Source organism: Malus domestica, chromosome 04 (genome assembly GCF_042453785.1).
Source record: "Malus domestica chromosome 04, GDT2T_hap1".
NCBI classification, from domain to species: domain Eukaryota; kingdom Viridiplantae; phylum Streptophyta; class Magnoliopsida; order Rosales; family Rosaceae; genus Malus; species Malus domestica.
In genome coordinates this window covers 14,536,347-14,552,699 of record NC_091664.1, presented here as the reverse complement: position 1 = coordinate 14,552,699, position 16,353 = coordinate 14,536,347, and the positions used below count along the sequence as shown (strand labels likewise).

The following is a 16,353-nucleotide window of genomic DNA, read 5'->3' as shown; positions in this document are numbered from 1 at the left end:
AAATTAAAACTTTAAAACTCAGACTTTAAAAACAAATGTAAAGCAGCACATATTGTGATTAAATAGAATGGTGAGAAGCTAGTTAGAGGGTTCCTTATCCACACATGAACATATGCATACAACTCGATGTCCAATTACTCTTTCAACAAACCATGAATGACAATGCCCCAAATTAACTAGATTGCACCAATTAATTCTCAGATTTCCCTAGATTCATTGAATTGAATGGAATACGCATTACAACCAAATTATTCTTATCAAGGACCCTAACTATGGAATACGCATGATAGAGACACATATCAAAGATCATTAAGTTTAATGGAAATCATAAGCATTGACGAGGCATTCATAACTATGGGATACACATGTTATTCTTGCCTAGGATTTACTTAACACAATCGTGACTAGCGACTTTCACTACTTATGAATACAAGTTAATAGCGATTAGGTGAAATTCCCTTATATCCTAGCATCAAGTTTAGGCATGCAAATTAAGTGTCGACCCTCAACCCACATACATAAACAAGTTATCAATCAAATAGATAAGTAAATCACATTCACAATTTCTGAAATCATAATTGGAAGAAATCAAATCATATAAAACATATGTCCATGGCTTCAAATTCACCTCTAACTAAAAAGAAATTAGTTCCACATGTCTAACATAATTGAACAACAATTTAAATTAAACATGAAAACAGAAACAAAGAAAGAAAGAACTCCAAACACTCCACTAATGGCAGATTGCATGTGCAAGGTGTCTTCCTCCTTTGGAATGCACGGCACTACTTCTTCCTCCTCCAATGGTGGCTGCACAAGGTGGTGATGGTGGTGGGAAGGCACGGCAAGGCTTGGGGATGGTGTATGGGTGTTGTGTGGAAGGTGTGGAGATGAAGAATGGTGGTAGAAATCGGCTGGAATGAAGGAAAGGTGCGGCAAGATGGGAAATAGGGTTTTGGACGAATTTCTGAATATGGAGAGGGTGGTGTTCGGCCAAGGGAGGTAAAACACATATATATAGGCAGCCAAACCCTAAAGAAATCAGGTTAGACAAATGGGCTAGGGTTTAGGTGCGGCTAGGGTTAGGAAATCCACCAAAAACTAGGGTTTCTAGAACATTAGGTGCGGCATGGGCTTAGGGTAAGTAATCAGATTTTTTTCATGTGAACAAGGCCTAGGTGCGGCTGATTAAGTGGGCTAGGGTTAGGGTTAGGTGCAGCATAGGTCCAAGAGGCAAAGATGGGTCATCCAAAAGCCCAAAGCCGAGAATAGAAACTCTCGAAATTGGAAACCTCCAAGAATAGAAACTTCCAACTTTAGAAACTTTGGTTTCCAATTCCGAATTCTTAGTTCATCACTTTCATTTCTTCATTCTTAAGCTTCTTTGACCTTCAAACTCGTCCATTCCTCGTGCTCCATTTGCATACACCACATTCCAGCTCACTTTTTGCTCCAAAAGCTCCAAATTGCATCATTTCGTGTAATATGTCCTTTAACCCTGAAAACACATGAAAGTAGCTTAAAAGACTACTTTGACGAAAAAAACATAACAAAAATGCATAAGAACTAGCTAACTAAGGCGCATAAATATGCTCCTATCAGTCTGCTATCCAATCCAAGTCCAAAACTACTCTAAATTTCTCCACACTACGCCACAACACTACATCTACCATGGCTAATTGACCACAGACGTATAAAGTTTGTTATAAAAAGTCAAATTTAACCATGGACATTTGAAGTTCGTGGTAAATAATTATTATAACAACGGGCATAAACAAACCTGTGATTGAAATGGTTAAAATAACAATGCGCGTTTATAGCCCGTTCTAATTTAGCTAAATATTACCACAAGGAAAGCCTGTGATCGCAAAAAGTTTTAACAACAGCGCCTTTTTAATTTATGACTGACTGTAATTGTTATCTGTAATTTAAATTTTTTATTTTTTAAATCAACTAGTATAATAATAAATGCCCAAATTTCAGATCTCAAACCCTATTTACAATTTTCAGGCAGATGCCCTCAACCATCAGGTCTCATCCAATTCGCTTATGTCGACGATTTTCCGACCCTAAACTACAGAGATGAAGAGCTTGTTTTGTCTCGAGATCGGGGGGGGGGGGGGGGAGGAAGAGCTCGCTTTGTCTTGATGATGGGTTGTGTTTGGTTTCTGCATAATTGACATTCGCGAAGCTGCTAGGATTTCTAGTTGTGGCGCAGCAACGGAATAGCTGGGTGGATGAGTTGTTGAATTTAGGGAATGAGAAATCTGATTACAATTGGTGAGTAAATTATTGCCAAGTTTAATTCTTTGATTTTTATGCTTATTTTTGGTCTTGGGACTAATCAAAATTTTAAGTCTCTGATTGTCCCTACTTATTGAATTGCTGAAGAAAATTGTTGGGTTGCTAAATTGGGTTTGCATAATGGGAGTTTGGTGTTCCTGCATAATTATGTTTAAATTAATTATGAGTAAAAGAACAAACTCCAGAATGTAATGGAGCCAATCTCGCAAAAGACTCATGGTTCTCAAGGTTTCAAATGAGAGAACCAAGGTAACAAAAATGTCGGGACAAATATAAAAAATGGTGTAAGCAAGAAAAGACAAATTATTTGTATTTGTGGTGATTATTATGCTTATATTCCTGGTTTTTTTTTTTTTTTTTTTTTGGTAAAATTTGGATGGTCATTTTGTTTGGTCTGTCCTTTGAATTCTTTTAGGTGCATTCGGAGCCAGAGGCCATAACGATCGGGATGCAAGAGAGCTGGCAACAAGTGGTTAGTCATGCTATGTTATTGTTTAAGCCTTTCCCATTTTATAGTATAAAAGGAATTTCTTTATGTGGGTTCCACACTTAATATCAGGGCACTTGAAGTTACAAATTCCAGCCCTTGATTGTTCTTAATCAAAAGAAAGCATGCAAGGGACGATACAATATAGTTTAAGCCGCAATCATAATGTTTTGAAAAGCAAAACACTCTTCTTATTCACAATGCCATGCATGGTTCACAATTTCCTAAAATTTTAGAGTGGCATGTTTATTCTTAGGAAGATCTCACCTCAAGAGCTCCAAACCTCGATGGTTATTGTGGCAAACTCTCATTTCTCCTAAAATTTTAGAGTGGCATGTTTTGATTGTTCTTAATTACTGTAATGGAAGCCCCATGGAAAACTCTCCTCTCTCCTCGCTCGCTCTCTCACACACACACAGAGGAAGACATCCACATTGATCTTCATATGCTTGACAAATACATGAGGTCTCTTTGTGTCTCTCCTTCTAGATTTTGACTATTATTTTTCATATCACAATACTCTTCGAGTAAGAAACTCAATCTATGACTAGGTGGTTCGAAATAAAAAAGGAAAACCTTGAATTATTGCAATCAATTTTTTTTACAGGTCGGTCTATGGGCCCTGTGTGATGAGTTCTGATTTGTAAGCTATATATTTTTCCTTGTTTGTCTCATAGATGGTTGGTGGTTCTAATTCATGAGGGTTTATAACTCAAATATCAGCTATATTTACAGCCACCTGCAAATTTAAAATGTGATTGGCTTGCAGAAGATGTGTGTCTTCTTAAAGAAAAAATTGCAGAGAAGACGAATAGCATTGGAGGACCAAGATTGGTACTAGGACTTGAGTTTTGTTTTAGAGTGTGAAGCAAAGTCTCTACATATTTTGGTGATTTGGTATATTAATATATGAATTTTAATATATGAATTTTAATAAAATTAAATTTGCAATTTTGTATATTTATATATATTTTTTTATCTATTAAATAATTTTTTTTTTTTTTTTTTACTTTTGGAAATTTTTTTATAACGAGCATTAACCGTGATCAATTTGTAATCCACAATGGCCATAACACGTGGTGTTAGATCCCAATCTACCACAAGCACAATCCGTGGTTACATTGCATTTGACAACGTGAATAGTTCGTGGTAGAAACAAAACTTTCTATCACATCCAAAATACTAACGGGCATAATGCCTGTGGTAGATTGTAATTTATCATAGACATCCACCGTGGTAGATGAGCTTTTTTCTTCTAGTTTTGCCATTTATTGCCATCATTACCAACTGGACCTACAATAATATGAAAATAACTTAAATTACTATAATAAATAGAAATTAACTAAGTAAATGCAAAGAAATAAGATAATAAAATTGTATAAATATGCTCCCATCAAACTGATTTACGAATAATTTCATGGCGCAGTAAGAGACAATCAACAGTATCTTTATCAACCACGAAGTAGAGTACAAGGCAACAGCAATAGCAGCTCTTTGACCAATAAAATTGCTTCCAAAACAATATCAATTTAATTTAATATATCACACATGAACCACTTACTATGGGCCACACTAAAATATTGAAATATCCTTACATGAAAAAAGCGAGTGCAGCAAACAATAATATAAGTTCAATTTGTTCATATATTGGTCAATAGAATATGCTACACTTATAGAAAAGTACTTTCATATTAATTTTTGTACTGAAAAAAGTTTTCTATATATAAGAAAAAAATTTCAGGAATTGACAAACCAGCGTTGTTAAATACCAAAGAATATATAAAACCTCGAAACACGTAATAAGTAAATAAAATAACATGCGCAGTTATCTTGTCAATTTGTTGAACAAAGTTGTATCAAGTCATTGTTTAATGCAAGATGCATTAGGTTAATCTTATATAAGTTTAAGTTGTTGGCCCACAAAATTATCAACCGCTAATTAACGTATAGACGAGAGCAAGACTCTTTAAACCAAACATCTTTCTATTCAATAAACTGTCAAAATATTTAAAAATTTAGTTTCACTACAAAAAGACGGGGCAATAGCTACCGCAATTAGTAGTTATTTTCATAGCTGTGTTTCTTTTTTTTTTTTTTTTTTATTGAGTTGAGCAATATCACTAGTAAGGTAGATATTAGATTAGCAACCAACGATATTTGAATGCACACTGTTATGTAAGAGTACAACACCTTTCTACTACTGTGGTAAAAACAATGTTACCAATGAGAAAACGTGACAAAAAGCCAAAAGGTAAGTAACTGCTACACCATAATGCTAACTAATATGTATTAAAATATATATATTTCTCACTAGAAACATTATTGTTACCCTAATAACAACTACTAGTTTTGATAGCTATTGCTCACTTTTCTATAGTGTTTGATGCAAGATTTGTGTGAGTTTAAAGTTATTCACCCACTCGCATAAATAACATAAATTGTTATTTATGTGAGTAACCCTCTTTCTTTTCACTGAACTGGACAAAATCTAACATCGTAACGTACAGATCAGTGAGCCAGAGTTCAATAGAAAGCAAACATTTTTCTGTAGAAATGAAGGTTGTTCGAAACCCCGCCGGTACGCAAAGGGTCGACAGAAACCAAACCCAGACAAGGGCTGAGTCATATTGCATGTATATCTAAACATATTATACGCGTTAGAATCCTTCAAAGTCAAGTCTGTCTTTCCGGGTCAATAGTCAAGTGTGCCTTGGGCAAGTACATCCAAGCAAAATACAATTTACATGATAGCAACCCCATCTTACAAATGATAGCAATTGACCTAGTCTTTCTTTCTATTTATCATTACTTTGATGGATTGAGGATTTATCTATTCAATTACTTTTATATATATTGTTGGAGCAAGTTTTTGTTTACGTCGCTCACAAAAATAAGTTTATTTATTCGTTTGTCTATATTATTGAAGATGCTTTTATTTGGTCTCATTTAATTGGCTATGATGCTTGTAAGCGGATGATCATAAAATAGAACTTCTTGTGCGATAATAGGTGAAAATTACACAATATACTTGTATACATAATACATGACACTAATTTGTATGTGACACTAATTTTATACAACTTTGCGTATATAACACAGTTTTTCTAAGGCACATTTTGAAGGCACCGGTTGTATAAAATTTTGTGCCTAAAATATATCAGATGCAAAAGCAAAATCTATGGGCGTGGCCAAGGCAGGCTGTATCTGTGCTGTTCTTATTTTTCATTTCTTTTCCTTAATAGATTACGTTGATGAGAGGTAGAGAAGTTCATTAACCAAAACTACTAAACATTGGAACATTCCAAGTGCCAGTCGATGGAAATTTTGAACTACGCCTAATAAAATAAAGAAGCTTAATATTGATGAGGGAATATTATGCTCTCTTGTGAAGTCTGGACAACCAATCAGAACCCTCAATTTAGTGCAGGGGTTTCGGTGCTTGTCTGAAATGATTATCATTAAACGATTTGGATGGTTGGTATAAAAGCAACACTCGTCATAATCTTACACCACTCGGATGGAAGAATTTGAAAGTGAGGACAATATGCAAGGAATCATTTAGAATCGTTTGGTCCATATGGATCTAAAAGTGTTTCACATTTAATCAAAATAAACAAAAATATATTAAAAAAAATACACTCGGTACATTACAATTGTTTTATCCAAATAGGTCCTAAAATGTTTCACGTAATAAAATAAAAAACAAAAACATAGGAAAAGAACACACTACAGACATTAGAACTGCTTCATCTAATTGGGTCCTAAAGTGTTTCACACATAATCAAAAGAAACAAAAACATAGAAAAAAACACCTTTTATGAACATTAAAATTGCTTCATCCAAATGGATCCTAAAGTGTTTCACACGTAATTAAAAGAAACATAAACAAAGAAAAGAACACATGTAGGGTAATGAAATTGCCTGTGACTATGACTCATTCAACCCATAATTTGTTTTCTTTTTGCATTTGACTACAAATGATATGACATCTTAGTATAATAATTATTCAAAGTCAAGTTCACATTGGGAGACATTTTGCAAAATATTGAACCAGCGTTTGAAATACAAATGTATCATCTATATGTTTAATCTTGGTAGCTGATAAGAGCTGCAAACCGATATTTTCTTTTCTCTACTATGGCTTCCCTAGCAAGGCAAAAGCAGCCTCACTTTGTCTTAATCCCTCTCATGGCACAAGGCCATATGATCCCCATGGTAGACATGGCTAGGCTTATTGCAGAGCGTGGGGTAATGGTTAGCTTGGTCACTACTCCAAACAATGCCTCGCGATTCGACACCACGATTTCCAGAGCAAGAGAATCTGAACTTCCAATTGTCCTTGTGGAAATCCCATTTCCATGCCAAGCAGTCGGACTTCCAATCGGGTGTGAGAATCTTGACACTTTACCCTCAAGAGACCTGCTCAGAAAATTCTACAAGGCTCTAAGTTTGCTACAAGAACCGGTTGAAAACTACCTTCGCGAGCATAATCTTCACCCCAGCTGCATAATCTCGGACAAGGCCCTATCGTGGACTTCGAAAACAGCTCAGAAGTTCAATGTTCCGAGGATTGTTTTCCATGGGATGTGCTGCTTCTCACTGTTGAGCTCTCACAATGTGAAAGCCTGCAATGCTCACAATTCTGTCACCTCTGACTCTGAACCTTTTGTGGTACCAGGGCTGCCCCAGAGGATTGAGATCACTAAGGCTCAGCTGCCCGGAGAATTTGTTACCCTGCCCGATTTAAATGATTTTCGGGACAAGATACAAGAAGCAGAATTAACATCCTATGGGGTTGTAGTGAATAGCTGTGATGAACTGGAGCATGGGTGTGCTGAAGAGTTGAGCAAGGTGCTTGGAAAAAAACTTTGGTGCATCGGGCCGGTTTCCTTGTGCAACAAGAGCAATCTGGACAGGTTTTCTAGAGGCAACAAACCCTTAATTGATCAGAGGCAATGCTTGGAATGGCTCGAATCAATGAAACCAAGGTCGGTTATCTACGCGTGTCTCGGTAGCCTTTGCAGACTAGTTCCAACACAACTGATTGAGCTTGCACTTGGTTTAGAAGCATCAGGGTGGCCATTTATTTGGGTAGTCAAAACAAGTGAGAAGTATTTAGAATTAGAGAAGTGGTTAGTGGAGGAAAGATTTGAGGAAAGGATCAAAGGGAGAGGTCTTCTGATCAAGGGTTGGGCTCCACAAGTTCTTATACTCTCCAATCCTGCAATTGGAGGATTCTTAACTCACTGTGGTTGGAACTCAACGATAGAAGGGGCATGTTCCGGTGTACCAATGATTACATGGCCTCTGTTTGCCGAGCAGTTCTTCAACGAAAAAATGATTGTAGAAGTTTTGAGGATCGGGGTTCGGGTTGGTGTAGAAGTCCCGGTTAGGTGGGGGGATGAAGAGAAAGTTGGGGTGTTGGTGAAGAAAGGAGGAGTGAAGCAGGCAATAGAATCGCTGATGGATGAGAGCGAAGAAGGAAAAAAGCGAAGAACGAGAGCAAGAGAAATTGGTGAGATGAGTAGAAGGGCTATGGAAGAAGGAGGATCATCTCACTCAAACATGTCATATCTAATCCAAAATGTTATGGAAGAGTCTACTCAAGGAAAAGGTTAAAGCTATAATTAAATGGAGTATACTGATGCATCTTATGTGAAATGCATGGCATCTCTCCTTTTACATAAATATGTTCTTCTGTAAGGCAGTGAATTCACTTCTGGTGCATATTTCAGTTAACTGGTGAGAGGTCTTGGATTTAAATATCAAAAATGTCAAGTATACCACCAATTTATTCTCTCTACCCATTATCATTATCTAAAAAAATTCACTTCTATTTTCTACTTTTCCATATTAGGTTAATTAGTACTGTATACTCACATTACTTAAAATAACATTGCCTTCAATACTGAAATCTTCTTTAACATTAATCAAGTGCATATAGAATAAGGAACCCCTTTGGCCCATGTTAGTCGTTAATCGCTTCTATAGGGCAACAAGTACAATGTAAGTTGTATTCCTAATCTTACACTTGCACAATTCATCATCCTCGAGGTTATCTCGGTAAAACGTGTTGGATATATATCAATAATCTGTGATTTAATTATATATATGCTAATAAACAATAAATGCGAATATAAAAATTATTGAACAGAGTATGAACAACGAAATAAATTTAAACAGAAAAATTGAAGATCGAGGCTTGCGTACCGCAATGTCCTTGAAACAAAAATTTCGTCCCTACTCAGTGCTTGTAGTTCTACGGACGTTCGCTTCACTAGGATTCAACAATCAAGTTAGAATTCTAGCACTGGAAAACTTAACTTCTGGCGAATTTCTGTGTGGTTCTCTCATAAAGGATGTTTGTGATTTTAGAAGAAGAATATTGATTTTATGTGTCCTAAATGCCATGCAGAAGGATGTATATATAATAGAAGGATGCCTGTTTGCAACAGGTATGAGAATGGGATGTGTCTGTTGGGAGACATCTTCTCCAAATGGGCGCTTTACTCTGTGTTCTTTCTGAACCCTTCAGACTTCATCTAAAATGATGAGTCTGTTGGTAAAAAATAATTAAATAATTAAATTCGAAATTAATTAAAAATAATTAATTGAATCCGAAAATAATTAATTAAATAATTTAATTATTAGAGCCCAAGCCCAAGAGGCCCAAGGCTCATCTTTTGATAATTAATTATATATTAATTATAATTAATTACCAATTAATTAGTGCACCCCAAAGCCCAACCCCAAGGGTGAGCCCAATTTTATTCTCCAGGCCTATTACTCCAATCACTTTCTATAAAGGACAAAGCCTTATAAAGTGATAAAATCTTTTGGGAATGGCCAATGTGGGACAAAGAAATTTCTACTTAAACTACTCAAATTTCCAACAATACCCCACATTTGAGTTGAAATTTCATTCAAACTCCAACAATTAACCCACATTTGAATGCAAATGTAAATGCAAATGGATGACTAGGTTGCTTAAAACTGAGAGATAATAGACATGATATGCATCGAGTGAAGTGTCTTTTGGACTTGAACTTACCCTAGTGAAAACATATCGGGTTTACTTGGTGATGCATTGGATGTAAAAGATCTTGAACTGTTCACCGTAGTAATAAACCGAGACAATATGCTACACACATATCATGTTTGCCACACCTTAATTCATACGGTTGTGTTCATTTTGGCCCTGAACAGATCCCAGATTTCATAGGAGCTTTAGAGAATTTAGCCATGTCAATTCTCATAAATGCGGCCCCATTTACTCCTATATAGGTGACATTAATTAAGAATAGTCTACCATATTCCTCTTGATAACAAGATATTAATGTCATTAAATATATCCCTCAAACGTCAACAGACAACACACATTTTATCATAAGAATGGGTAAGTTGTGTGTTCAACTTTGAATCAAACTCAACCACTTTGCCTATTGAACCTTGACCATGGGATCACCAATCAGCTAGGTTAGGTGTCTGCCCAGTTCGATTCATTGAATTGGCTTGAGACCCATTCCCCTCGATGTAAATAATATTTGCTCTCTTGGTAGGCCTTTTGTCAAAGGATCAGCTATATTGTCCTTTAACTTCACATAATTAATGGATATTATTGCATTGGAGAGCAACTTCTTAAGAGTATTATGTCGACGCCTGATGTGATGTGACTTCCCATTGTATACATGACTTTTGGCCCTTGCTTGTGCGGCCATACTATCACAATGTATACATATAGCAATTATCGGCTTTGGCCACATGGGAATATCCTCCAGAAATTTTTTGAGCCACTCGACTTCTTCGCCATCCAAGTCTAAAGCTATAAACTCGGACTCCATGGTGGACCGAGCTATACATTTCTGTTTAGAGGATTTTCAAGATATTGCTGCACCTCCCAAGGTAAAAACATATCCACTTGTCGATTTGGATTCTGTAGTGTCAGAAATCCAATTGGCATCACTGAAGCCTTCTATAACAGGTGGATACTTTGTGTAGTATAATACGTAGTCAAGTGTATTTTTCAAATACCTTAACACTCTTACTAAAGCATTCCAATGCTCTTGTGCCGGATTACTTGTATATCTATTAAGCCTACTTACTGCATAAGCTAAGTCGGGCCTAGTTGAATTCATTAAGTACATTAGACTTCCAATTACTTGAGAATATTCAAGTTGAGATATGGCATCGCCTTTATTTTTCTTCAACTTGCATCCAGCATCAAAAGGAGTTACAGCAGGTTTATAGTCAAATTGACCAAACCTTCGTATTATTTTTTCTGCATAATGGGATTGTGTAAGGACATATCCTTCACTATTTCTCTTAATTTCAATTCCTAAAATGACATCCGCTTGACCTAAGTCTTTCATGTCAAAACTTGAATTCAACATTTTCTTTGTTTTGTTTATTACATCTTTATTGCTTCCCATTATGAGCATATCATCCACATGCAAGCAGACAATAACACAAGTTTTATCATTACTTTTAATGTAGACACATTTATCAGATTCATTTATTTTGAACCCATGTGTCAACAAAGTATGATCAAATTTCTCGTGCCCTCCATATAATGACTTAACTAATTTGCACACTTTGCTTTCTTGTCCTTTATGCACAAACCCTTCAAGGTGTTCCATGTATATTTCTTCATCTAGTTCTCCATTTAAAAATGTTGTTTTTACATCCATTTGATGTATATCAAAGTTGTATACAGCTGCAATCGCTATTAACGTCCAAATTGACGTTATGCGAGAAAATGGAGAATAGGTGTCGAAATAATCCAACCTTCTTTTTGGCGATAACCTTTGGCTACTAAATGTGCCTTGAACTTATCAACGGTTCCATCTGCCTTAAGTTTCTTCTTGAAAATTCGTTTATGACCAATTGGTTTACTACCGGGAGGTAAATCAACCAATTCCCATGTGTTATTTTCCATAATGGATTCCATTTCACTTTTAATTGCTTCCTTCCATAAAGGAGCCTCAGAAGAAGACATTACTTCTTTAAAAGTTCTAGGTTCATTCTCGGACAAGAAAGCAATGAAATCTGGTCCAGAGTTTTTAGAAACTTTGATTCTTTTTCCTCTTCTTGGTTCCACATCATTTCCTTGGACACCAGAAGAAGAGGCTTCATCATGACTATGATCATGAACCCTCTTTGTATTATAACCAGATTCATTTTCTTTGTAAGGAAATATATCCTCAAAGAATTATGCATCCACTGATTCTAATATAGTGTTGACATGTATGTCAGAAATCGAAGATTTTACAACAAGGAACCTATAAGCAGCACTATTATTTGCATATCCAATGAATACACAATCAATAGTTTTAGATCCTAGCTTCGTTCTTTTTGGTAACGGAACTTGCACCTTTGCTAAGCAACCCCACACTTTGAGGGTTTTATAAGTGGGTCTATGTCCTTTCCATAGTTCATATGGTGACTCGTCAATCTTTTTTAGAGGAACCTTATTCAATATGGTATTTGCAGTAAGTAAAGCTTCACCCCACAAACGGTGTGGAAGCCCTGAACTATATAACATGAAAATAATCATATCTTTGAATGTTCTATTTTTTTTCTTTTGGCAACACCATTTTGTTGTGGTGTGTATGGAGCCGTTGTTTGATGTATAATTCCATGTTGTGCACAAAAATCTGAGAAGGTAGTAGACTCATACTCTCCTCCTCTATCGGATCTAAGTGCTTTGATTTTTCTCTCAAGTTGATTTTCAACTTCGGCTTTATATGTCTTAAACATATTCAAAGCTTTGTCCTTGCTATGAATCAAATAAATATAGCAATACTTACTGCAATCATCAATAAAAGTGACATAATAATTCTTTCCTCCATGAGTTGGTGTGGATTTAAAGTCACAAAGATCACTATGAATTAATCCAAGTAATTCATTTGATCTTTCTGGAATTGACTTTCTCATTTGCCTAGCAAATTTCGATTTAGTACATGTTTCACACTTATTAAAATCAATTTGGAATTTAGGTAATAATTCTAATTTAACCATTCTATGCATGGAACGAAAATTAACATGTCCTAATCTAGCATGCCAAATATTAGAAGACTCAACAATATAAGTACAAGCATTTATTTTATTAGCATCATCAATAGCAATTACATTGAGTTTCATAAGGCCATCAGCCACATAACCCTTTCCAACAAACATCCCACCCTTGGTAAGTACAAATTTGTTGGATTCCATTACAAGTTTAAAGCCTTTAGCAATCAGAATAGGTCCAGAAACCAAGTTCCTCCTTATTTCAGGAACATGCAGCACATTCATCAAGGTGAGACTCTTTCTAGATGTGAATTTGAGTACCACTTTGCCTTTGCCCTCCACCGCAGTAAAGGCAGAATTACCGATATACAGCTTTTCTCCATAGGCAGCAGGATGGTATTCAGTGAATAGATTTCTGTCAGCGCATATGTGCTTAGTAGCACTAGTATCCAATAACCATTCACTCACATTTGAGACCATGTTGACTTCGGACACAATAGCAGCCAATTCTTCCTTGGTGGTTGCCATGTTAGCATGGTTGTTGTTGTTTCCGTTGGCATGATTTCCATCCTTACGATGATAACAATCTTGTGCCTTGTGACCATATTTGCCACACACATAGCATGCGCCCTTAATCTTCTTCAGATTATTGCCTTTGGGAGCAAGGGCAGATTGTACAAACTGCTTGGTTTTAAGAGCCTTATTCTTCTTCGGCTTGGCCTTGGAGTTTCCTTCCTCAACATAATTTGCATTGGCTTCAATGGCAGCAAACCCTCCAAAATGGTCTGCCTTTCTGCGGTCTTCTTCTACTCGTAGCCTCAAGATCAAATCCTCCATATTCATCTCGCGACGCTTGTTTTTAAGATAAATTTTGAAGTCATTCCTCGAAGTTGGCAATTTTTCAATTATCGCCCCAACTTGGAAGTGCTCATTGATCTCGCATCCCTCGTAGTGCAGCTCATAGATCAATTTCTGGATTTCTTCGACCTGAGAGACAACAGATTTTGAATAGGACATGACAAACACATACCTGCTTTAGGCTCCTACATACCTTTGTTTAATCATGACCATTGATTATGTGTGATTTATTCAATCCAATAGTTAGAAATACATATTGGCGCGTAAGAAGCCAAAAAGGTGTGAAATCACTTCCCTTTAGATATTGTCCAAAAAGTATTTCATTCAACAAGCTCACTAATGTTACCCGTTGATGCGAAAATTAACTTAACACACAAATTTAACCATTTTTTGACAATTGTAGTATAAGTATAAGTAGGGATCGTTTTGGACCGGGGATTAGGAGGGCTTGCTAATAACCTCTAAACTAACTCAAAAACATAAAACTAAACTTAAAAATACTTAACAAGATCCACAAGACTCAAAGCAAACTTAAAATACTCAAAACAGCTCAAAACAACCAAATAAACTTAAACTAGACACTAGGAATGACTTTGGACGAAAATGGACTTTTACTTCAATCAAAACACTTAAAAACACAAACTAAAATAGATTTGAAACACTTTGAAACAAGAACTAAAAGGGGGGTTTTGATTTGGATGAAGTTGTAACAAACAAACAAGTATGAAAATCTAGACAGATTGTAAAACAAATGTGAGAAATAAGGTGATGGATGGGATAGCTAGAGGCTTTCTCTCCACACATGATATGTATGCAAATAATTCGATTTCCAATTACTACTTTATTGAATTATGAACGACAATGCTCCAAATTAACTGTGACATCACTAGTTAACCCTCAGATTTTCCTTGTTTTATTGGATTGGATGACATCACTCGACAACCCAAAACATTCTTCAAACGTTCCCTACATGACATCATAATAGAGATACAATCAAAGATCATTACGTTTAATGAAAATCATAAGCATTGATAAAGCACTTGCAACTATGACATCATGTCACTCATGCTAGAATTAAACTTAACGCGATCATTTATAAGCGACCTCCACTACTTATGAATATAGGTTTGTAACGACTATGTGAAACTTTCTTATATTCTAGCATCGGATTTATGCATGCCAATTAAGTGTCGACCCTTAATCAACAAATACAAATAAGTTATCAATCAAATAGTTAAGCCAATTGCATTCACGATTCAAGAGTTCATAACTGGAATGTATCAAATCATATTACACACATAATCATGGCTTTGAAATCACCCCTAGCTAAGAGGGGTTTAGCCACTTATATTCACAACAAAATGAAAGAAAATGAATTTAAACATTGGAAACAAAAGAAAGAAAACACCTAAACGCTCCAACAATCCAAGTTGGACAGCAAGCACGTCCAAGCACTTTCCTTCCCTTTCTTTGCTACGGCACAAGGTGTTGGTGAGTGTTTGAAGGTTTGTTTGTATGGATGTAAAGATGAATGGATGTGTTTGGATGAAGGTTGTATTGAAATGGGGATGAATGATCAAGCAAAAACTAAACTTTATGGCTGCCACACACACTTCCTTTTATAGAGGAAGTGCACGGTAATGAGGGGAAAAATGGTGGTGTGTGCAATGATTCAAGGGTGAAAATGAAGTAATGATGCAAAGCATGAGGGTAAAATGGAGTGGTGTTGCAGCAATGAGTGCATGGAGTGGTGTTGAAATGATTCAAAGGTGAAAATGAAGTGATGATGCAAAGCATAGGGGGTAAAATGGAGTGGTTTTGTAGCCATGAATGCAAGTGGGGAACATGAATGATTGTGCACATTGTAGAGAAAGGAAATGGAGGTGGAATGGTGCAGAAATAAGTCAAAGGTACAGCAAGACTCATGAGGAACAGCATGTGATTCCAAATGTGGTGGATGGTGCATCAATGAGTGCATGTGGTGGAGGTAAAAGTTGTATGAAATCTGATGGGTGAAGGGGACAAGAAATGTGTAGCAATTGAGTGCAATGATTCAATGTTTTGATGCATGAAATCAGAAATAATGAAGGAGACAAGGGTGGTGCACAGCATGGGTGGATAATGAGTGTAATGGTGCATGAAATGAGTGCAAGAAATCTGGTGCATGAAGGAGACATGGGTGATTATGCATGGCATGGGTGGAAAGGTGAATAAGTGGTGAATCAATGAGTGCAAGGAGGTGAAAGGATATTGTGCACATGGTAGACAAAGGAAAAGAAGTGGAATGGTGCAAGAAATGAGTGCAAGGAGGGAACATGGATGAATGTGCACAGCATGGAGTGATTTATGGCAGAAAATAGGAAATGAATGGCTCCCTTGCACGGCAAGGAAGAGAAATGGTGAAAGATGGTATGGCTTAGACTTTTAGGGCAGGTTTAGGACTTGTAGAATATGTAATGAAATGTCCCAAAGTATTTAGGAACCCTTCGTGTGACTAAATCTTTGGTAATTTAGGATTAGGAAAGTAATGACAAGATAAGGCAAGTTTGACTAGTCTTTCCTCATTCTTAATGGTTTCCTTGTCTTCCTTGGTCCTCAATTTATTTTCTTCCTTTCCTTGGCACATTCCTAGCTTCTTTAGATCTTTAATTTCGTCCAACCACTTTGCTCCATGCATGTGATATCCATTATATGCC

At 36.3% G+C, this 16,353-nt stretch overlaps 1 protein-coding gene and 1 long non-coding RNA gene across 2 annotated transcripts; both read left to right on the top strand.

Moving 5' to 3' along the window:
• The first annotated feature begins 1,953 nt into the window (after positions 1–1,953).
• On the top strand, positions 1,954–3,677 carry LOC114823385 (uncharacterized). The gene is made up of 3 exons (XR_003771460.2): positions 1,954–2,280; positions 2,720–2,776; positions 3,469–3,677. It is a non-coding gene; the product is annotated as an uncharacterized lncRNA (long non-coding RNA).
• A 3,145-nt stretch (positions 3,678–6,822) lies between these two features.
• Positions 6,823–8,594, top strand: LOC103414315 (UDP-glycosyltransferase 73D1-like). The gene has a single exon (XM_008352713.4). It carries the CDS (start codon positions 6,929–6,931, stop codon positions 8,408–8,410), a length of 1,482 nt encoding a protein of 493 aa, XP_008350935.2. The 5' UTR covers positions 6,823–6,928; the 3' UTR covers positions 8,411–8,594.
• The last annotated feature ends 7,759 nt before the right edge of the window (positions 8,595–16,353 follow it).